At 47.1% G+C, this 23,256-nt stretch overlaps 1 protein-coding gene across 3 annotated transcripts; it reads right to left on the bottom strand.

Annotated features, from left to right (window-relative positions):
- Window positions 1–1,694: 1,694 nt before the first annotated feature.
- Window positions 1,695–22,905, bottom strand: OTX2 (orthodenticle homeobox 2). 3 transcript variants are annotated; one of them, XM_082222978.1, is made up of 5 exons: window positions 22,663–22,905; window positions 22,427–22,526; window positions 13,770–14,021; window positions 12,148–12,299; window positions 1,695–3,735 (listed from the first exon to the last, which is right to left on the bottom strand). In XM_082222978.1, the coding sequence occupies exons 3-5, from the start codon at window positions 13,864–13,866 to the stop codon at window positions 3,115–3,117; spliced, it is 870 nt and encodes a 289-aa protein (XP_082079104.1). In that variant the 5' UTR covers window positions 13,867–14,021; window positions 22,427–22,526; window positions 22,663–22,905; the 3' UTR covers window positions 1,695–3,114. The 3 variants fall into 3 exon arrangements, with proteins under 3 accessions (XP_082079104.1, XP_082079105.1, XP_082079106.1); XM_082222979.1 differs by having other exon boundaries at window positions 22,431–22,526; XM_082222980.1 differs by having other exon boundaries at window positions 13,770–14,018; window positions 22,431–22,526.
- Window positions 22,906–23,256: the final 351 nt, after the last annotated feature.

Here is a 23,256-nt window from a genome sequence, read left to right as displayed (position 1 = left end):
CCTCGACTGGGGGAGGGAAGCCCTCGCGCACCTCCGTTTATTTGCGATCTGATTGTTGGGGCTTTGTTTATTTGGAAAGGATAATCTGACTTGGGATGCACGGGGCACGCACCAGCCCAAAGGATAAATTCCTATTGCTTGGAAGAAAAGGAATCGTTTCCAATGCCTGCCTCTCTCTCTCTCTCTCTCAACCCCCCACATTTCCCAAAAATCTACCCACCTAATAAGTCGGGATTCTAGGAATATAAAATGGTTGCAAGAGTTTTTCCTGGGGCGCGCGCGCGGAATGCAATGGGTACGGTGGGTGTGGTGTAGGAATAGCAAATAAACAATTTGATAAATAACTTCGGCAAGAGGTTAGTCCCTACTGAAATTAATAATAATGGATTGAAAGAGATCAGGAAGTCTAAACTCATGTTAACTTGGAAGCCAGTTGTTGTTTTTAAAAAAGGGGAATCCACGGGAACTCTGCCTCGTGTGAACGCATTTAGGAGCAGCGCATCACGCCACTGGGCCCTTTCTGTGGATTTTCTCTTTTCTTTCTTTCTCTCTCTCTCTCTCTTCTCTTTTTGAAGGCATTAAAATGAGCTAACTCTTTAAATGTATTATATATCCCAGCGCAATCCACAGCCCATAATAAAAAGCTAACCTGCTCGGATTTCAACCTATTCATTCGGTGCCCTCCCTGCTTAGCAGCTCATTTGCCCTTTAATAAAAATCAAAATAAAAGATCAAAACTCGGCATTGATTCCATCGCCATCACTTTGCCCTCTTAATAAATTGCACTGGGTGTCCACCCCGGAAACAGGACGCGGCTGAAAGATGGCGAGAAGATCGCGGTCCTTAGGGTGGAGGTGGGGGACATTTTTGAAGGGTTCTCTCTCTCTCCCCCCCCCGTCTTTTTTAAGCAAACAAGAAAGGAAAGCTGGAAACTCGTTGAAACTTAATTTAAATGAGAAACCCGGGAAGACAATTTCTCAGCCCTGAAGAGGAAACGATTTTCCTAGCAGTTTGGGGGGGGGGGAGGAGGCGGGGAGCGGCGGTGGGGAGCGCTGGAGGGTCTTTTGTGTCCAGCTGTAGAAATCATAGCTTTCAAAAACTTTTCCCAAACTCCTTTGTCCGGACATCACTTCTGCGTGACTGGTTCTCCTGTTCCGAGTACATCCTATCCCTTCTTAGAAAGTTTATAGGAGCTGCTCAAACACCCTCTTCGCCCCCCTCCTCCCCTCCCCAGGATCTCTCCCACCCTCCTTTATCTCCCCTCCTCTCCCTTTCAACCCCCTAAATTAATCTACAAAAAAGTCCCACTCGCACATACACCACAGCTTTCTATTCTGCCCTAACAAATATCACCCCACCACAAAAAAGAGACATTTACAGAAGTCCAGTTCATTTCCTAACCTAACCACAAAAAATACCCAATAGCCCCGAATCAAAGATCTGGCTCCTGTGTCCGGTGCGGAGAGATCAGTTTGTTGGTTTGGCAACCACCAAATGTTCCCAAAACGAATCACAGGGAGCTTATCTGAATATATATATATATAACTTTCCTGGCATTACAGCATAGCAAGAGATACCCTGACCTACCTAACCCATCACCCAATTCTCTCCCTTCCTGGATCCCCTCCTTCCCCTCCCAAAAAAAGTGAATCCAGATTTCAAAAAGTGCCTTTGCAAGGAAACCGGAAGACACGACCATTGCTTGTGCTAGAACCATTTTAATATAATTATACATATCTGCCAAATCCAGAAAAGAAAAGGTTTATGCATATATTTCTCTTTTTTTTTTTTAATTGCACATCTGCAAGCATTAAAAACAACAATGAATTTCTCCTTTTGGAAATTCAAGGTCAGAGCAATTGACCAATGTCTTAAATATTTGTCTCCTTACCCCCTCCCCCAACAGTAAGCTATTGTTAAGCAGATGAATTTTAAAAGTCCTTGTGTATTTTTGATCTATTGACAGGGTTTGTTTTCCAAATCTCGTGGTTCATTCATTCATTCAGAGACAGTTTGTTGTAAAAAGGTTTTTGTTTTGTTTTTTTTTTCAGTGCAGTTTACCTCTGGTGAAAGGCAATTTTTTTAAAAAAAGAGAGAGAGAAAGGAAGAAAGAAAGAAAAGAGAGAGAAAGAGAAGTGGTCATATGTAATTCACTTGCTCAAATTTCACTGTTAATTATAACCTATTTAAAATCACAGCAGAACCCCCTGCTGGCATGGGGTCTATGGTTGCATACAATACAGGAGATCACAGTTTTAAAGTCTAGCACAGATTAAAAACCACATATGTACCATTTATATAAGACACACACTGATTGTCTCTTAAAAACTACATATTGACTCCTTATGGACATTATTCTTATTTTTTCCCCCTCTTAAATAAAGTAGTGCAGCTAAGACAATCAGACTCACAACCCCACATTGCTCTGAACCGAGTTCTTTCTTTGTGTTGTTTCCTGGATTCTCCTGTGGCCAACTTTGCCAAATGCTGGCTCGGAAGCAATTAAAGGAGCTCGAGAGAGAGATATAGACATTGTCCATTTTTTTTGTTGTTTTTTTAAAAAAATGTTTTGAACCAAAGGGTTGGATGACAAACTGGGGAGGAGGAGAGAGGAAGGGGTGCGTTTTCTTCCCCATACACACACAAAAAGAAAGAAGAAAAAAAATCTAGACATTTTCCTTTAAAAAAACAAACCACACACACACACAACCAATCCAGCCCACCCCACGGAAAACTTGGCCCATAGTTGGAAAGATCTTCCATCCCATTCAGACAAAGGAACTCAACAAATAGGCTAAAACTATCAAGAACAGAGTGGGCTGTGAGTCTGCCCCCATAAGGTGTCCTTCCTTCTTCTCTTCCTTTCCAGAGCTTCTGAGCGAAAGATTAAATCGGCAGAATAGATCACGGCACACTGTCTTTCTTGTCTTTTAAGTTGTTTATTTACTTTCGTCCTTCTCGCGTTTCTCTTTTAATTTAAAACCAAAAGACCTGACTACAAGTTGGAATGTTCGACCTGCCATGGGCACTGTCTCGTCTGTCCTGACAACATCTTCACGATCCTTATTGTTATCAACCGTCATCATCAAGCACAAAAGGGTTCCTAACAGGTCTTCACAAAACCTGGAACTTCCAGGAGGACGTCTGGTCTTTATAATCCAAGCAGTCAGCATTGAAGTTTAGCTTCCAGGAGGCTGTTTGGTCCTTATAATCCAAGCAATCGGTGGTCGAGTTAAACCCCAAACTTGAAGCCCCATAGCCCTGGGTGGAGAGTGAAGCCGGAGACTGGTTGAGATGGCTGGCAACGGCATTGGTGCCCATGGGGCTAAGGGCAGCCCCCGGTCCGGGGAGCTGGTGGTGCATAGGGGTTAGATAAGATCCACAGTCCATCCCTCCAAAATAGGAAGTTGAGCCAGCGTACCCTTGGCTGTAGCCAGAAGCCTGAGTGTAGGTCATAGGGTAAGACCTCTGCATGCATGAAGAAGAGGTGGACAGGGGGTCAGAGAGTGGGGAGATGGAGGCAGGGCTCCAGATGGACACTGGGGCACTGCTGCTGGAGATGGTAGGGACTGAGGTGCTGGTTGGAGGCGTGAATTGCCCACTGGTCCCACTCTCTGAACTCACTTCTCGGGCTGGAGAGCTCTTCTTCTTCGCGGGCCTCACTTTGTTCTGGCCCCCATTCTGCTGCTGCTGCTGCTGTTGGCGACACTTGGCGCGCCGGTTTTTGAACCACACCTGGAAAACCAATAGGAAAAAGCGGGAACAGAAGAAGAACGCTCGTTAGTCATGTAAATCGCAGCAAAGTCGTACGCAACAATGGCTCTGATTTCAAGGTAGAATTTAAGGGCAGGAGGAATTCCATGGATAAAGACCACCGCTCTTTTCAAATCTTTTTCCTTCCTTCAAAATTCCTTGTGTGCTTTCTTCAAGCAGGTCAAGAGTCAACGTTGGCTCACCACAACGCAGTGCGTGGTTTGAACGGCAGGTTTTAGGGAGCAAGGAGCCTATTTGTTTCAAAACTTTGCTTTTCATGACAACTCTAATCCTATATCTGATCAGCTTTGCTCATTGAATGGAAATATTACCTTTAGCACACCCTGGACTCCCCAAAGCACAGCAGGCTCTGGTGAGAGACAGACAACACCTACAATTCAACCCGACGAATAACCTGCCTTAATATTTTTTTTTAGTGAACTTCTCAGTTAGTCTTCCCAATTTCTTTGCTCCCATCAAAATTCCTTGGGTATTTTTTTGTTTTTACCTAAGAAGGATATTCATTCATTCATTCATTCATCTGAAGGAGAAAAATATGGTGATAGCTCTGATGGGGCTGTGGCATCATGGAAGCAAAGCCAACACATGTCTAGATTGGAGGCTTCTCAGCCTGCAATTTGAGATTCTGTGATGGTTTATCACCTGCGACTGGTCAATGGGAGCCAAGAGCTGCGGTTTGAGTCAAGGTGACCAAGGTTGATGATCATGAGATGTGAGCCCTCAGCAGCCAGATATGATTTGACTGTTCCATTGTACTCCCCTCCTTCTCTCAGCTTCCTCATATTTGAGACTCCCCGATTACTGGTTTTCTGTACCCAGCAAGAGAGACTCCACAGCCTTCATAAAGCAAGGGATCATCACCAACGCTTGTGTCTCAGACCACTAAAAGGAATGTAAGAGTTGGAAGCTCCTTTATGGCGCCAGCTTGACCTCAGGGGATTCCGACCAGTGATTTCACATGTAGAACTAAGCAAACCCAATTGCTTAAGAAGGCCACTTTGGGGAAAGGGTGGGTGGGTGGGGGAGAGGAGAGAGGCCCCTCCCAAGCCCGTGAGCTTGCCAGCTTAGGGTACCCCAAGGACCTCCACTTAAGTCCTATTGAAGTCAAGCCCTTAATTAAAAAGAACAGAGTATTAGAAAGGGAGGGGTTTTTTAACAATTAAGGGAGCAATAGGGTGGGAGGGAAGCAGGCTTGTTCTTTTAAATGAGCTGCGTATTCTTTCCTCTTCCAGCCCACCTACAGGACCAGGTCTTTGAATGGGGAGCAGTCAGCTAGGAAGTCTCCCTGCTACCCCTTCAGAGTCACAGTAGGGTTGGACTGACATTAAAGGCCTCCATCCGAGGCGCATGCAAGGGAGAGCATTCTCCAGTGGAATCAATGGGATTTGCTTTCAAACAGCCTGGTTTCAAATGGGGCGTGTGCTTGTGTGTGTGTGCCAGTTCCAGCTTTTCCTCCCTCGAACACAACACCCTTGCACCATCCAAGAGGCGCAGTCCTCTGAAAGGCCACCCTGAGTCTCCATGATGTTCTGGACTCCTTGACTTCCCAAGGCTAGGTCTACCGCCCTAAATTTATGCGATGGAGGCTAGGTTTGTGCAGGGCAGCTGTGAGTGGTTGGACAGGATTGTACCATTTTAGACTACGGGGAGAGGGGTGCTCTTTTTAAATGTACCCCAAGTTAATAGAACTTACTGCAAATAGGATAGTTTACATAGGGAAAACTTCAGGGAAGTTTTTAATGTGTGATATTTTAGTGTATTTTTGATCTTTGTTGGAAGCTGCCCAGAGTGGCTGGGGAAACCCAGCCAGATGGGCGGGGTACAAATAAATTATTATTATTATTATTATTATTATTATTATTATTATTATTAGTGATGGGCAGTAGAGTAACCCATTTTTTGATGTAAGAATTCTAACACTTTCCCCTATATAATGAGAAGCTCTCTCTCTCTCTCTCTCTCTCTCACACACACACACACACACACACACACACACACACAACTTCCTTCTTTCCCTCCCCAGTTAATTCCACCCTTCATCGTAACCTGATTAAAGGGTCATGGTCACGAGGTATAACTCCACATCACTAACAGCCATTAACACACCCACCCCAGCAAATAAAAAAATTCAGAACTCAGTTTCGTATATAACGTTCCTCCATCTGTCCTTCCCAATCCTAGGCCAGTATTAGGCCAGCTCAAAAGGCCTAGTGGAAGGCTTTTAAAGGTAAAGGTAAAGGGTCCTTGACAGTTTACCTAGCTCCAAAAGCTAACCCTTGTGGGTACCTGCCTATGTTCAGTGGGAAAAATATTCCACAGCCAGGGTGTCCTATTCATTGTAAGTTGCAGAGTCACAGATTTTGTTTAGTAATGGCAGAACCAAAAGGGTTCTATGGTAGAATCCAAATCATAGGCAAGATGGTTCAACACAACCACTGTTTCATGCTGCCATTTTGGTACCTGGGGGAAGAGGGATGCTTCTGCCTGACACCTAAGATATGTAACAAAGGCGTCAGAAGAGCCTTGCTGAGAAGAGCATTCCACAAATGGGGTGCCACCACAGAAAAGGCCCAATTTCGTATTCCCACCCTCCAGACCTCTCACAGAGGAAGCCCACAAAGCAGGGCCTCAGGTGATGATCACGGGGTCTGGGTCGGGTCATGGTACCCCAGGTCATTGCCCACCAGCTGCTTCACAGTGGTTTCTGCTTGTTTTAATTTTGAATACTAAAAGTTTTGCTTATCAGGAAAAAGAGGAGGAGGAGGAGGAGGAGGAGGAAAAAAAGAGAGGAAGGAAAGAAGCAGCTGAGGAATGTGTTATATCCTTTCTGATTTTTCCTCTGCTAAATATTGCTTTTGAATAGCAAACTAAATGCTGCTTCTTAATATTGCTCTGGGCTGCAAGCATTTTAAATGTCTACTGAGGCACTGCTGCTTTTTAAAAATGAAATCATTTTGGTGGTGCATAATCATGCTTAGTTCGCTTTACTCTTCATGTGATTTATATTGTCATCCACATTGATCAGTTCTAAATAGAAAGCGGGAAAGAAAACCCCCAAATAAATAAATGAATACACGCATTTGCTGTGGGCCCGAACCTTTTGCTTACACCAAAGTCCTACTAATGTTGCAAATGTTAGGCAGATTTGTCTTTAAAGAAAGCAGCCACATCCCATTAATCTCTTTGATTGCTCAGCCAACTAATACAAAAATAGTATCTGGGCAAAAATACACAGAGTTAAAAGCGTGCTGATTTGTGGTCAACCCTTCGGAGCAGATGATATTCTACAGCCACTAGACCACAGTGGCTTCAGAGCTACAGTACTAAGGAGAGATGCCTATCTGCTTGGCCACCTCACTCCCCAAATTTCACACTAAGGGCTCATCCTCTGCCCCCCCCTTTCTCCCAGGAAACCCGAACTTCAGAGCTGAATTAGAATAAATGGCAATTTATTCTGCAGATTGCCATCCGTTCTGATCTAGTGCTAAAAAACAGAAGCGTAGACAAGCTCAGAGTGTAACAGGACTGCTCTTTGCTGCTTCATCTATGAGAGAGCATTGAAGAGAAGGCTCCTCTGTTGCAAGAGATCACCTCTCTTAGCAGTGAAACTTCCGCAAGGCATGGAGAACAGCCATTTGCAGAAAGGAGCTTCCCTCTGCAGTCAGTAGAAACCGAATTGTGCGCACAGACATCTCCCTTCCCCTCCAGCAGGGAAGAAGTGGGTCTTTCTCTGATCCTACAGTACAGATGGTGGGGGAAGACTTCTACAAGTTATGTCTGTATCATGTTGTGGGTGGCAAGCACACGTTTCGAAGGCAATGCGTTTTACGAACATGTGTGCCAAAAAGCTGTCACGGCTCCTAGCTCTCCGTCTCAGGTGCCCATGAGGTTTGTTGCGCATAATGTGAAAAGACCCCCAAGTCTGGCTAATCCCAGTGAGGACTAGTGGCCTCTTCATATTAATCACCATATTTTTCACTCTATAAGACGCACCAGACCACAAGACTGACCTAGTTTTTGAAGGAGGAAAACAAAAAAAAAATTCTGAATCTCAGAAGCCAGAACAGCAAGAGGGATCGTTGCGCAGTGAAAGCAGCAATCCTTCTTGCTGTTCTGGCTTCTGGGATAGCTGCACAGCCTGCATTCGCTCCATAAGACGCACATACATTTCCCCTTACTTTTTAGGAGGGAAAAAGTGAGTCTTACAGAGCAAAAAATATGGTAAACCTTTGGCACATTATTTAAAAATGTAAAACAGAATTGCAGCATGCACGTCACTCATACAGGCAGAGTTGTTGGAAAGCTACAACTAGCTGCAGTTTCGGTTGGAGGTCACATGTGTGAAAGTGAAGCGGCCATCAAATATATTCCAAGAAATATATTTTGAAAAGGTCAACCTGGACGACAATTCCCATCAATGATGCGCTGGCTGGGGCTGATGGGAGTTGTAGCTCAAAACATTTGGAGGGCACCGGCTTACGAAGGCTGGAATAGGTGTTAAAAATGAAAGCATGAATAAAGGTAACTGATTCCTCTACCTCCCAGTATGGGCAGATTTCTACTACAAACATATTGTTTATCCACCTGTTTAACGTGATAGTTAACTGTGTTTAATAAGGATACTAAGGGTCCTTTTTCAGGCATATCTGTATTCCAGTTCCCAGGCTTTCCCAGAGAGAGTGAAAGGCTATTAAACCAGTTTAAGTCTATGGTGTAAATTCGCCTTGCTGATTCCTGTTGCTTAGAATACACTATTAGTGAGAGAGGTGATGTCATCAAGTGTCTCTTAGGGATGAAAGCACATATCTTTTGACATGTCTACCACACACCCTTTCTTGCAAACATCTAGGCAGCTCAGCCCATAACTACTGAAAAACAAGCTTCATTGAACTAAGTGGTCTTTGCTTCAAAATTCAGAGCCCTTTCAAAGGGTAAAAATGTATACACGAAAGTCACGGGAAACTTGTATCTAACTTGAATCATGTTATGATCCAGGGGCTTGGAGACGGCTGGAGGAGGGATTTTTTGGGGGGTGTATGTTTCCTTACAGCTCTCTCTATATATTGCACATAGACCCTATGCACAAGTATGTCACCGCAGACAAAAATGCATCTTCAAAGCATGCATACAGAAAGTGAGCGCACATGTGATAGGCTTGCCAGATTTTGAAAAGCAAAAAAGAGGAGGCTATGACGACTCTCATTTTACATACCCCCTACTATATGTGGGATATAGAAGCTGTGATATGTTGCTGAGCAGGGGGCAGGAGAAGAGAAGAGGAAAGCAAGTCTTCAACCACCAGTTGTGTCTATGTCTCATCCAGAAAGCAGAGCCATAAACGTTTTGGCAAATTTGAAAAATCAACTCGGACAGACATTTTATCCCTGAAAAGGAGGACTTGTCCTGGATAAAGAGGACACATGGCAACCCCAGCTATAGTAACTGTGATCTGGATTTGGACTTAAATTTCTTCTTCATATAACATTTCGTTATGTGTGAATCATTTTTGCATTTATGGTCAACTGCAGGGAGAAAGCTTTCCTACATTACAGAGTTTGCATTTCTCCCAGGACAGCTTTCCAAACGACACATGCCACATAATTCAGCTTTGGGGTCAGACTACCACAGATCCATGGTTGCACCTATTTCATCCAGCGGCAGACACACTCCACTGTAACCAATGACAAAACATCCCCCCCCCCAAATTTGGTTTTAATAGAGCTGAATTTCACCTGGTTTCAATCAACCCTGTGAGGTGGACAGTGGAGGGAGATATTTTCTGCTCTCTCTCTCTCTCTCAAGACGGTTCTAGAATCTGGTGTGAACTCAAAGCGGAATACACAATGTGTGTAGTTATTTGGGGTGGAAGCCAATAATTTAGCATTAGGGTCTCCTTCTTTTATTTGACGGAACAGATACAGAGGCCTGTCACCTCAAGGACCAATGGGTTGAGGGACTACAGGCAATTGGGCTCAGTTCTGATCAAAAACAGCTGGCGAGGCCAACTAGAGAGTCGAGGGCATGTGTTGCAGCTGCCACCTGGGTCCAGTCTGTACCTGGGTGGGAGAACTACCTGGGAACCACTCGCTCCATGATGGAAGAAAGGAGAGGCATAACCATAAGATGAAAATAAAATATAGAAAGCCACAGAGGGCCTAGGAAATGCCTCCCACATCCGCTCAGTGTAATCCAGCATTTATCACTCTATGATTTAAACATCTTTGCCAGCCTATTTGGTGTTAAATACCACCTGTGGACCATCTATAGATGGTTTTCCTTTAAAGTATAGCATGCCATGAATTTGAAGTTGTTTGTCCATAGATGTTCCCATAAGTTTAAATCAATATTGTGTGCCCTAGCCCTAGCCCACCTAAATCATTGATGACTTGACCAACTCCTCCTTCATTTCCTATCCAATAATAGTTTGTACATTTTAGAAAGAATTTTAACCTTGCAACCTAATAACTGTGATCTCTGGTCTGCAAACCCCACCCCCCCGTCGCCATCTCCGAAGGACCTGCATATCCCACTGTCCAGAGCACATGGTGGCAGAAGTGGACCACCAGATTTAGTACTGAGTGCCCTGGACATGGCCAGACCCAAGAAATTTTGGACCTCAAAGCAAAGGACCAAAGCATGGATCTCCCTTCAGCAGTCTCCAAGGTGCCAACAGACTGTATGGAACACACAGCTCTGTCCTCCAACAGAAGAAAATGACCCTGATCTAGTCATAGGCAAACTCAACCCTCCAGATGCTTTGGGACTACAACTCCCATCATCCCTAGCTAACAGGACCAGCGGTCAGGGATGATGGGAATTGTAGTCTCAAAACATCTGGAGGGCGAGTTTGCCTATGCCTGCCCTGATCCCTAGGGCTTAGGAGGAACAGCCAGGAGGCTGCTCTCACTGCCCCAAGCCCACCAGAACCTGCCACCTGTAGCAGTTGCCTCTCCTTGTCTCACGGTAGGGCCAGCCCCTGGCTCTGGACAGAGAGCACAGAACCAGCCCTGGCTCCTGCTGCAACAACAAGTTCATTTATAGGTGATATACATTTGCAGTCATTTGCAAATCACTTCAACCCACTACTCCTTTCAATACGTGCAGAAATCATCCTAGATTTAAGCTCTTTTCTTTTTTTTAATGTAGTGTCTTAAGAGGTGGGAATAAAATCAGGAGCTTTGGGGGGGCGGGCGGAGGGGGGAGGGAGAGCATGCTAGGTTTGTACTTTCAAGGTCTACATTTCAGGGGCATCATCTGGGGAGACTTGATGGGTGCCCCTCCCCACCCTGTGTTTCAGGAGTTAGCTGGATTAATGGCTACTTAGCTCCCTTCTCTTATAATCAATTAAATGCATGAGTTTTCTTTTTCTAAAAATAGGCAGGTTCCAAAACGTGAATGAGTAACCCTGCTGTAAGTTGTATGAGGTTTGGGAAAGGAATCAAAGATTCCAAAAATTTATTTATTTATTGTTGCTGTATTTTAACTTTTATATCCTGCTTTCCCTTCGTTGTGGAACACAAGGTGGCATCTTGATGTGGTTCCCAGGCAGGCACTGACCAGCCCCAGATCTTATTAATAACAGCAAAGCAAAACCGTGACCTCGTGTGCCTTCAGATTGTGTGCATATCTGGTTAAAGCCTTTGCTGAGACTCTTCCACCTCACCCTCCTGGAAGTCAGACACCGCTCCCTGGTACGTCAAACTCAAGCCACCCTGAAGACCCACACAAGTTCTCCTGAATGGTAACCACATGTCCTGCTGCACAGGACTGTTGTATGTGAGGAGGTAGAGGCAGGAAGAGAGACGAAGGCCTATCAAATTTACCTCTCCCCTATTCAAACCTCTTGACTGCTGCCCACCACACTAATCTGAAATGTGTGTATGTGTGTCCCCTGTTTAATCTGCCTTCACTTTTTTGGAGTGTGTGTGGTACACTGGAAGCAAGGACTATTGGGGATGTCCAGAGCCACGTGGTACAGCATCTGATCTATATGCAGGAGGTCCCAGGTTCAGGCATCCCCAGGCAGGGAGTATCTCCTGCCTGAAACCCTGGGGAGCTGCTGCCAGTCCGTGTAGACAATATGGAGCTAGATGGACCAGTGGTCTGATTCAGTATAAGACGACATCCTATGCTTCCTGGCTTTGTTCTACCCATGCCTTTGGGGTGCTAGAGAAGCGGAACATTGTCTACTGCACTGACCGGTGGAGGCAGTTGCAGGCAGGAGTCTCTCTCCCCCCCCGGAGATGCCGGGATTTGAACCTGGGACTTCTCACAAGCAAGGCAGATGCTCTACCTCTGAGCTACGGCCCTTCAGACAGGGAGAGCCCTAACCCCACAAGCAGCAGTACCGCCGCCGCCACCTCCTCGGCTTACCTGGACTCTGGACTCGGGGAGATTGATTTTGAGCGCAACCTCCTCTCGCATGAAGATGTCCGGGTAGCGGGTCTTGGCGAAGAGGGCCTCCAGGACGTCCAGCTGCGCCCGGGTGAAAGTGGTGCGCTCCCTCCGCTGCTTCCGAGGGGTGGCTGGGGAAAGAAAAGGACCGCAGGGGTTCAGGGGAAGAAGCTCGCGAGACCACCACCACCACGCCACCCGACTGGCAAACTCGCCTCGTGCGCGTGCCCATCCACAAGACCGTTAAGACGGAGGCTTTGGGCAATCCCGAGGCCAAACACGTTTCCCACGTGAACGAGTCCCCAACCCGAATGCCAGGAGGCTTCTTCTAGAGTAAACACAACGCTCGCGGCAGGGCTCCGAGAGCACGTCTACTCAGGGGTACGCTCCAGGGAATTCACTAGGATTTCCTAACAAGGAAGGGCGCATCATGCCGTCGCGATCCTTACGCATGTCCCCCTGGCTTTCAAGGGGAGGCGCTCGGCTTCTTCCAGATCTGCGCGCACAGAGAGGAAAACTACGTTCCCCGGGGTGGGTGGGAATCCTTGGAGAAAAGTAGGGACTCTCCTCCGCTTAATAGGATCGGGCTGCGCGGCCAACCCGGGGAGAAAAAGCCCTACTCAAGGGAACGGGACTTACTCCCGAGTAAACATGCCCGGGAGATGGGGCTCTAGCACAAGTCTAACCTTAACTCCTAAGGTCCTGTTAAGTGGGCCTGGTGAACAGAGGAGGTGCGCGTCTACTCAGAAGTATGCCCTGTTGAGTTTAATGAGAATTACTACCAGGTAAGTGTGTACGGGATTGCACCCTGATTTCGGCAGACCCGAGAAGCCTCAATGAGCGACGCCGAGCGCCTTAGCCGCGCGGATTTCAGTGGAGCCCAAAGCAGTCTTGGAGCGAAGGAAAGGGGAAAAAATCCCAGCAATCATTGGAATCAGGGCAACCTCCGGCCTTGCGCCAGAGCTCAGAACTTAGGCTACGATCCTCCCGCCCTGAGAATAAACAAACTTGAGCACAAGACGGGACTCGCATTTGGAAGAAGCCCGCTTCCATTCGGGCTGAGAGGCATTCGCGGATGACGGATCCTATCACCGCGGCTGCAGATTCTCTTAAGCCCTTCTCTACCCGAAACAAGCCCTCAGCCCTTCTCCATCCAAATAGAAGACCCCCACCCCGCGCAGGTCCTTAAGTTTGGAGCCCCCTTCCTCCCCAAGCAAGCCGTCAGAGTCAAAATAAAAAACATAAATAAAATAAATCCTTGATAAGTCTCCGGGGACGCGCCGTCCAGGGAACCCGCAAAGTTACGCAAAAGTTTCCTCACCTAGGGGAAATGAAACGCTAATTTTGGGGAGATGGGATGGAGAGAGTGGGGCGATTCTCCTTTGGGCGCTTAAACATATGTGCCGTCGGAAGTAATTTCGGACGCCTGGAAAGTATCCATCGAAGATTGCAGGCAGCCACAACTCCAGAACCTAGCCGGGATCCCCCCGCCCAAAGCACCCTCTGGAAACTCCGACATGCTCTCCAGAATTTCTCTCCATCATTCCCTGGCCCGATTCCCTGAATGGAAGCCCCCCGGTTTGGTTTGGTTTTTTGCTTACCTGGGTACCCGACGGACGGATGCAGAAGATCCATCCCGGAGGTGGTGAGGCTCAGCCCGTTGACAGCGTAAGGTGGTTGCTTAAGATAAGACATCATGCTAAAGTTGGGGCGGGGTGGAGGAAAGATGGCCAAAATTCCGGGGTGGGGGTGGGAAGAGGGGACCGGATCCTCCTCTCCCGCCTTCTGGGTTTCCTTCAGGAGCCTGGAGGGCGGAGAAGTCCTCGGAAGGAAGACTGGAGCTCCTGGGTCTACTGGTTTTCAAAAAGAGGGGGAAGAGGGGAGAAGGAAAGAAAGAAAGAACGAAATAAATAAAGAGAAAGTGTGAAAGAGATGAAGGGGCTGCTAGCGCGGGGAGGAAAGAAAAGGTCCCTTTAAGGATCTCTTGCAAAATGGATTGAAAGGAGGCGCCGTCGAGGAGAACTGCCTGCAAAACCGCCAGATGCGCACTGCGGGCGCATCCCTCGGCGTGGCTGCCCAGCGGTCCTCCCCGCGCCCCCTCCCGCGCAAATGTTACAGTGCATATATACAGTAATTGCCTCCCTCTTTAGGAACACCCCCTACACACCACACACACACACACAAAACTCATGGCTACACCGGATTGCTATCCGGGGGGGGGGGGGGGCATTCGCCTGCGTTTCCCCAGTCTTAGCAAGTAGTTCATTGTCTCCGACCAAACTTGATTGGGGCCCATTTCGCAGACACAAAGAACTCCTTGGCTAAATAAATAAGGCCGCTAACAAAGCCTCTCTCCAGCCCCCACCCCTTCCACGTTTTCCTCGACGACAAAAGAGCGTATCTGTTGTCCGGCCCCCACCTCCCCCCCCCACAAGCTTTTTAATTACCCCGGATTTTGCAATTGCAAGGGAAGAAGCAACCCCCCAAAAAAGTTTAGAATTAAAATGCCCACTTTAGAGAAGATCTAAGCTGGGGTTGAAAAGCAGGGGGGGGGCGCCTCCCTTGCACCACCAGCCCCTCTATCATTGCATGCCTGAAGTGATTTCTTTCAGCAATTTCCCCCTAATTAGCACTTGGGCTAATTAGATTTAGAGGCAAAAAGAAAGAAAGAAAAAAAGACCCCCAGTTTTCGAAGACCTTTGGAAATACTGGGGGGGGGAGCTTGTTGCAAGCTAAACAAACAAGTAATTAACTTTTGCAAGAAGTGGGAAAATCTTTTTCTTTTCTTCCCCCTCCGGTTATCTTTGGCGAAGGGGGTTACCTTAATTGGGAGGATTAGAACCTGTGTGTGAGAAGCAGGAAATCAGAGATCCCGGGCTCCCTCCCTCTTCCCAATTTTGGTTTGGAGACCAATCCACAAAGATAAGGGAACTTGCACCGTTGCATTGTCCGTTCCTTCCCCCCCACCCCCTTCTCTCCCCGCCCTCCAGCGGCCTTTCGGAGGTGTGTGTGTTTGTTCGTTTTAACACCTATTTGGATGTCAGCCGCCCTTTGAACCGCCCTCCCCCTCAAAGTCCGATTGATTCCGTCCCCCCGCCGCTAAAGCGTCTCAGTATTCCGAAAGGTGATGCTAACCATTCCTGACAGATCCAGTCCTTGAGCATTTGAAGGAAGGAGATCGGTGACTCCAAGGATCTAATGAGCTCGAAATTTGAGGAGGAGGAGGAGGTTGGACCGGTTGCCCCCCCCCCCCGCTCCTCGCTTGTCCAGGAAATAAAGAATTTTGTGGACAGCTTACTGTTTATAAATCGTTCTTATCCAATTTCTGTATTTTCGTTTCTCCGTGGAGGAAAGGCGAGGTTATTTCATTCTCACTTGCACAGCCCTCCGAGGTTAGGCGGAGAGAGTTGAGTTTTGAACTCAGAGCTCCCCAAATTATCACCACAATCTCTCCCACCCCCACCCCAAGTTTAGCAGACTTGATGAACTTGCTCCAACCCTTCCCAAGACAATCTTATAAAAACCGCTTCCATTACTGGGAGTTTACAGCCACCCTAAATTGTTCCCACTTTAACAGGATGTCCAGATTCCAAATGGAAAACCTACTTAGTTTCTGTCCCCACCCCAAGCCCGTTTCGAGTTATGTAGGCCAGCCATAAGGAACGTTTACTCGGGAGCAAAAGCCCTTTGACCTCAATGACATTGATCGCCAAGTTAAGCGTGACTAGAATAGCAGGAGTTTACGCCTAAGATGAGTTTAATGCATTTCATAAAACTTCCTTGCAAGGGAAAGCTACATTCCTTACCTCCGCCCGAAGTTTACGGGACTTACTTCGGAGTAAGGATGCAGAGGCTTGGACTGCACATCTATTCGAGTCTGCCACCGCCCTTCCTTACAGCCCCGATCCATTTATACAGAGGCAAATCCTTCCCAGGCGGATGACTCGCAAAAGCCTCATTAGAATCAAACGAAACCCCCGCGAGGAACTGGATAATGACGCCATCCCTGGGAAAGCGAAGCCTGGAACTTAGGCCGATGACGTCACGAAACGCGCATGCACGCGCGCGCGCGCGCACACACACACACACACACACCCAAGCCACAGAATCAACGCCCCAACTTGCGCGTCGTTCTGAACATGCACCGGACCCGAGTCCACGCGTGTTTATTCGAACGGACGCGGGCCCATACAGACGACCACAAAAATCCCTAAGGAAATTCTCTCTGGGGGAACGTGCACGTCCGTATGTTCCGGCCCACAAACCAAAGGGGTCTTTTGCGGCAGCCGCACATCAGACGCGTGAGGCGCTAAAATGGTTTCCCGCATCCACGCTGTGGCGGGGCTGATTCTCACGTAGGGAGGGGCAAGATATCGCAGCCTTACTTGGAAGGAATGCGCCCCAATATCCAAGGAAGGTTATTCCGAGATCCGGGCGCAACGCGGTCCTCCACACACACTCCTGTGGCTAGGAGTCCCCATTCATCCACCAGAGGTTTCATCAGGTTAAACGCGTGAGGGACCCATTCAGTCGACCAACTCTGCACTGGAGAACCCAGGCTGGAGGGGAACCGTCGTTTAAGTAATTGCCTCCCCGCCCCCTCAAGTTGCATTAATGGAGGAGATGTTAAGCAATTCGCTCAAATTTAAAGTGAAAAAGATCGCTGCGAGCCCTGAAAGAAGTATTAATTGGAAGCTCAGGTCTCAGGGAGCCAGGATGTGGGGAAATGCGGCTTAGAGTCCTGCAGGAATATATATAGGGAAATGCTTAGCATCCGATTGCCTGCGGTGTATTAATTTTACCAGAACCTATTAAGCTAGCATAGGCAAACTGTTGGCCCATTTTAAAAAATCCAAAAGCCATATTAGACACTGCTTTGTGATATTTTGGTCGACCTAATAAAGGCATTAGCCTATAATGTGGATTTTAAAATATATACCTAAACATAAAGGAAGACGCGCATTTTCTTTTTGTCTTAAGAATAAAAAATGAGAGAGAGGGGGGATAAATGGCAATTGTTTCTAAATATATATGGGCCAAGCCAGATAAAACTAAGAGTCCTCCAATCAGTGGGAAAGAATTCGGCAGGCGTTTAAGTTTCCCCACTGAAACCAAAAGGGCAAGTTTTTGGGCGGGGGAGGGGGAGAGAAAGTTCCCAGCTTAATTTTGCAACAATTTTGCCTGGCCGAGCAACTGCATTTGCCTTAATACGCATTTTACAAATTCTACTTCTGTTATTCAGAAGCTCCACAATGCCCAATGGAGATATCTGAGCTTACTAGGGAGTCCAATCCCATACTTGTTATATAATTTAAATTCATTTGGAAGTTAGTATTATTTATAAGTAAGGAAAATGTCTTTAGGGTGGTAAAGTGCTTGTAAAATCAACTTCTTTCCCCCCCTTTTAAATTAAACACATAATCAACTTCTCCCCCCTCCCCCCTTTAAATTAAACACACACACACACACACATATATATATATACACACACACACAAACACTTGAGAAAGTTAAGGTATTTAACGCTGATCTCCAAAGAACATTAGAGCACATATATAGGACACCTGCGCTGTTGTTCATTTATTTTATAGCTCTCCAGAGCCATTTAAGTCAATCTCAGTTTTACAATTAATTTCAGTGATTTAACACCTTAGTACACGTACCCGGGAGTAAACCCTACTGAACGGAGTAAACCTCTGAGTAAACATGCCCAGAGATCGGGGTGCAATACTTTATTAATATTATTATTACTGTATTATTATTAGCGACAGTCAGTCAGCAGCATCTCAGCCTGTGTCAGCTACACGCGTTTATTACAGCGCCCAGGATCAGTTCAAAGGAAGCGCGTTGAAGCCGCTTTAATCGTTACTAATTATGGGCGCAATCCTCTCAGTGTTTACTCGGAAATCTGTCCCACCCAGTCCAACTGCGTTTACTCCCTTGTAAGTGCGTCTTAGGGGTGCAGTTTAAGGCTGCGATTCTGTGCACACTTGACGAGCACAGCAGGACTTACTTCTGAGTAAGCATGGATACGTTTGCGCTGCAATCCTAGCCGCGCTTGCTCGGGAGTAAGCCCCATTGATCTAGGTGGGGCTAACTTCTGAGTAAATATGCATCGGGTGGTGATCTCCTTTGGGTCTTTCGGGTCCGCCGCTCCCCAAACCCAATACTTTTTTTTAACCAAAGGCTGGTTAGAGAGAGAGAGATACAGGATAAGTTTTGAAGCGCCCATCATGTTGCATCGCTATTTTTTTTTAAAAAAGTCAGATTCTGTTTTCACTGCCTCCAAACTCTCCTCAAGTTTCCTTTAGAAACAGCATGCAAACCTTCTTGCTCTGGACCCGATCCAGCCCCCAGTCAAGCGTGTCGAAGCACCATTTATTTCACCGGGGGTGGGGGGAGAACCACGTGCTCCAGAAATCCACTAGATTTCACCTAAAGAAGTGATTTCCTTTTAAAGAGGAATCCTTTCCTCTGGTAACCAGACACGCGCATACATTTTCCCCACGGAGTGGAAACAAGACACTTGCTTTTGCGCGCCGAGGCTGCGACCCCCAAGTACACCTTACTCTCGAGCAAGCCTCCTTGACACCCATGATTCTTACTTCTAAGTAATCACCCTTCGGCGGGCGCAGCTAAAACTAATGGAGACAAAGAGACGCTCTCAGTTTTGCAAAGCTTTCGGGAGGGAAAACTTTTCCCTCGCCTTCCCTACCTGATCCGAAGTCAAGCCCGTTTAAGCAAAGGACGAGTGAGCTGGCTTGTCTGGCCTTGTCCACTGAAGACGTGGGTCTAACGGCTGTTCCGTGCAATCTGTCGCTTCAGCCTCTCCCTCTCCTCACCCCCCCTCTCCAGACCCCCCCTCAAGGACCCCATGTACCAGTTGCTCTGTCCCTGCTCAATTATAATTACCCCGTCCAAGAATTAATTATAATAAATGTTTTCTTGATAAACTAACGAGATAATCCGGGCGGCACACGTTCCTTAATTACGGGACGCCTGCAACAGCTCTCAGGATCATTTGGGTAGATTAATTTTCTGCATGGTGACGATGAAAGAAAACATTATATAGACTGGCAGAGGGGCGAGCCGAGAGCGCACCAGGGCCGTAAGCAGTTGGAGACCCCGCGTTCCACTCCATGCTTCTTTGCAGACACAAATACTCCCCAAAAGGAAAACAACAACAAAACAAAAAACAGCATATGAATGCAAAGTCCTCTCTCCCCCTCCCCCACTTCTCTTCACTCCTTTCACAAACGCATACACCGATCTTTTCCTCAAAACCGAATTGCAACGGCGCGAATATTCCTAACCCTGGGCCTTCCCATAGTTCTGGATTCCGCGCAACCACTTTCGCACTTCTTTCCTGGGGTGGGGAGGAAGAGGAAGAAGGCGTCAGAAGTTCCCTACCCGCCAAGAAAAAATGTTTGGGGACTTCGAAAGCCCGTCGGGCTGAAAATCTGGGAAACCCCAAGCGGGAGGGTGGGCGCTCTGACCTACACAGAGCGTCGTTCCGAATTAGTCAATTCGGTTTTTCTCTAGGGCGTTCCTCCTATTTGCTAAAGGAGGCTTATTTCGGCGTAGGCTGCAAAGCTCTGTTTATCCACTTTCTTGGGAGTAAACTCCACTGAACTCCGAGCGAGAAGATGCACACCTTAGATCCTTCGGTCCTCAAACAATCCCAAGATCCGTTTGTTGATGGGAACAGAGGAGACGTGGATCGAACCCGAAAGTGGGTCTCTCTGCTCGCTTAACTAGGACGTGGGTTTCGGAGGACGTGGCTGACCCACGCTCTCACAACGAGAGGAAGTCCCATTGCTTTTACCTCCGAGTAAACGTGAGTAGGCTCGGCCTCCCTCGGGCCCTTTGCATTAAGACTTAAAACACCACCCAAGATTTGGAAAGTCGAATCCCACTAGGGCGTAGAAGGCACGGGCCACGATCCCAAACGCCTCTCATGCTCTCCCTGCAATAAGAACCAAGCTGAAATGGGCGGGCTCTCCAGGGAATGATGCTTAGAACCGCGGTAGTTTCCAATAGGATATACTGCTTTTTAAAAAAAGTTGAAGCACCTAAGAGCACAGAGAATGTTTTATTTTTCCTATACAAAAGAGAGAAGTTTATCTGCCCAATCCATGTATTTATATTCAACCTTATAGCTGTGCCAATGAACGCGAGAATTCACAAGGCAAACCGATTATAATAAATAAGCTTTCATTGAAGGTAAACATACACGACTCCGATATTTTTGCATAGATGCGTGCGTCCGATTCCACACATCCAACACAAGCCTGAAATACTTTCTAGCCCAATCCTCTGGACGCTGACTCAGAAGGAAGCCCAACTGAATTCAGTGGGAGTTACTCCCAGGGAAGCGCTCATTGGGATTGCAAACCCAAGACTTACGTGGAAGGCAACGGAGCTGCGCGCTTAAGAGCGTGTTTGCTTTAAAATATAAAACACAAATAAGCCTTCGGGCAACAAAAATATTTTGCCCATTCCATACTCTAAAGTTCTTATTTTTTTTAATTAAAAAGAAGGAGGAGGAACTATCTCCCTGCTCACACGTTCAGGAGCTACTTCTAGGAAAACATTTAGACCTATTCGGTGATTTTTTAAAGGAAATGCTGGATCGCCTGCCTGTGTCTCAAAAGCGCGTTACGCGCGCGTGTATTGCTCGGAGACAAATGGCAGGCCCAGGTCAAACAGGGCAGGAGGCGCCCGCGATCCTTCGCGCGTTTACTCCGCCGCAGCGCCTCCCCAGCCCCACACAAGGGAGACGATCCCCGGGACTCCACCCCACTGACGCCAAGGGGGCTTCTTTCTAAGCAAACCAAACTGGATCCGGGTGGGATGAGGAACGGTTGCCTGAGGTTCCCCAGGAGAAAGAATCTGGGTCCGTTATCACGAGCGCTTTCTCAGGGTCAAACCAGGAGCAGCGAAGGGTGTTGTTGTTTTTTTGCACAAGCGAAATCAAAACGGCTTTTCTGGTCCGCATGGAATATCTTTCCCCACCCACCATAAGAGAGAGAAAGAGTCAGGCTTAGGGAGTCTCCATTTCTCCCATGCGCGCCTTGTCTTGTCTGCTTCAGAGAGTTGTGCGCCCCCAAAGCTTGCTACCTTAGCAACACCCGTAGCCCATGAAACCAACGAAGGCACGAAAGAGAAAACGGGGAGGGGGGAGTCTCTCCACCACGTTGGTTCCTACCTGGCCAGCCCCCACCTCTCTAAACTTTACCCGCCCCCTCCCCAGCTACCACTTTCTAGCTCAACTCTCTCCCATTTTAACCCAACTCTCCATTCTTAGAATCTCCTTCACGCGTTTCGAAGACCCAGCGCCGAGTTTGCCAAACGACCCCCGCTCCTCCCACCCCCGGCTAGCGATCGGAGTCTCAGGGAGAAACCGCCTTCTCAGTAACCCGGGAACCGGGTGGATTAAATTCCCAAAGAAAGGAAGAAAAATAAATATTGGATTCACAACATGCCAGCTAAGCCGCAAACTTTACAGCGAAACCGTTTTCGCACCCCACCCCTTACTCCGGAGGGACGGTGGTCGCAAATCTATTTTGTGTACACTGACTGGGAGAGAAGCCTATTGAATTCAGGGGGGTTTACTTCTGGGTAAACAAGGGCAGCATTGGTTTGAGGCGTGAGTAAACCTAAGTGCTTGCTGAGAAGTTGCCTTTGGATTAACAGTCCGCCCCGCGCCCCCCTCCACCCCCCAAAAAATCCCCGCTTTGTATCTCTTGCATTTTTATTCGGAATGAAAATTCTGGTTTATTTTTTCGTTTCCACCGCCCCCGAGACAAGAAAAGCAATTAACCCAGAAGGCCCAGGCAGAGCCGAAGAGGCTTAAAAAAGAAAACAAAAATAGAATAAACACGACGTGCTCGTTTCAAGTCGTTCTGCAAAACGGAATCGAAATAATAAGGTGACATTTTAACGATTTTTAAGGAAAACAAACAAAATATCTCTAGAACTCTATAGCCGAGATACGTTTGGTACTGTTGTAATTCCAGGGAAAAGAGCTAACCGCTTCTTTAAAAAAACGAACAAACATATGCACATGTCCTTTTCTCTAAGGAATGATAAAGTCCCACTAAATTAAAATGCAACTTACTTTTTTAACGCTTCGAGGTTTTAAAAGGGAGGAAGCTCTTAACGTTCCGGTTAAAGCGTTTTTTAAAAATGAAATTAACAAGATATAAAACATCAATCCTTTTTTTTAAAAAAGGTAACAGATAGATAGATTTCTCACTTACCTTAAAGCTTCAAGAAAATCTGCACGTTAAAAAAAAGCAGGGGCAAAACAACGCGGCCGAGTTATCCGAGTTCGTCAAAGCCAGAGTTCGTTCCTCCTACAAAAGAGACCACAAGGAAGAGCGTTAGACACCTTCCGCCTTCTTCAAGAAGTAAAAAAGCTGTATTTTAAATTTAGTTATTATTGTGATTATTGGGGGGGGGAGGAAGGGGAGGGTTTGCAAAATATGCTACCTGATTCTTAAACAATATTTTTTTTGGGAAAAAATTAAAAAGCACCCCAAGCACCCCCACAACCCCCCCTCTGGACAGTGGAGGGGCGTCGTGGCAGGTTGCGCTGGAGTAAGATTTGACTTTTTGAATAATGGTGGCGGAACGCTGGAAGGGCTCTCTCTCTCTCTCTCTCTCCCTTGCTCTCTCTCTCTTTCTCTTTCTCTCTCTCTCCCTCGTTCCCTCTCCCGGGTTGGTTTGCTGCGAAAGCGCCTGTCGGGCAACTTTTTTGACGCGGGCTCTCCAACCAATGGCAAGCAGGGAATGATTGACACATCTAAGCCAGAGGGAAGAGAATAAAAACAGACAACAGGGGGAAGAGGAAAAACAGGGCACAGCGTCGCCAGGGGGGCAATCAGACAACAAATAGCAGCTACTTTTAAAAAAGACACACACACACACAATATATATATGTGTGTGTGTGTGTGTGTGTGATATATATATATATATGAGAAATGCTCCCCCCCATTCTAAAACACACATGCACATATTCTGGGGAGAAGAAGTCAAGGGACCCTGCAGTTCCCAGGGTGGGCGAGCCAGGCTCGAGTTACCCTA

This window comes from Podarcis vaucheri (assembly GCF_965113315.1).
Source record: "Podarcis vaucheri genome assembly, chromosome: 1".
Taxonomy (NCBI): Eukaryota; Metazoa; Chordata; class Lepidosauria; order Squamata; family Lacertidae; genus Podarcis; species Podarcis vaucheri.
The sequence above is the reverse complement of the archived record's forward strand: the minus strand, read 5'-3'. Positions and strand labels throughout refer to the sequence as shown.

Coding starts and splice junctions, on each gene's coding strand:
- OTX2 (XM_082222978.1), bottom strand. CDS start 13,866: ATGATGTCTTATCTTAAGCAACCACCTTACGCTGTCAACGGGCTGAGC. Junction 12,300..13,769: donor TCCGTCCGTCGGGTACCCAG/GTAAGCAAAAAA, acceptor TTCTTTCCCCAG/CCACCCCTCGGAAGCAGCGG. Junction 3,736..12,147: donor TCCCCGAGTCCAGAGTCCAG/GTAAGCCGAGGA, acceptor TTGGTTTTCCAG/GTGTGGTTCAAAAACCGGCG.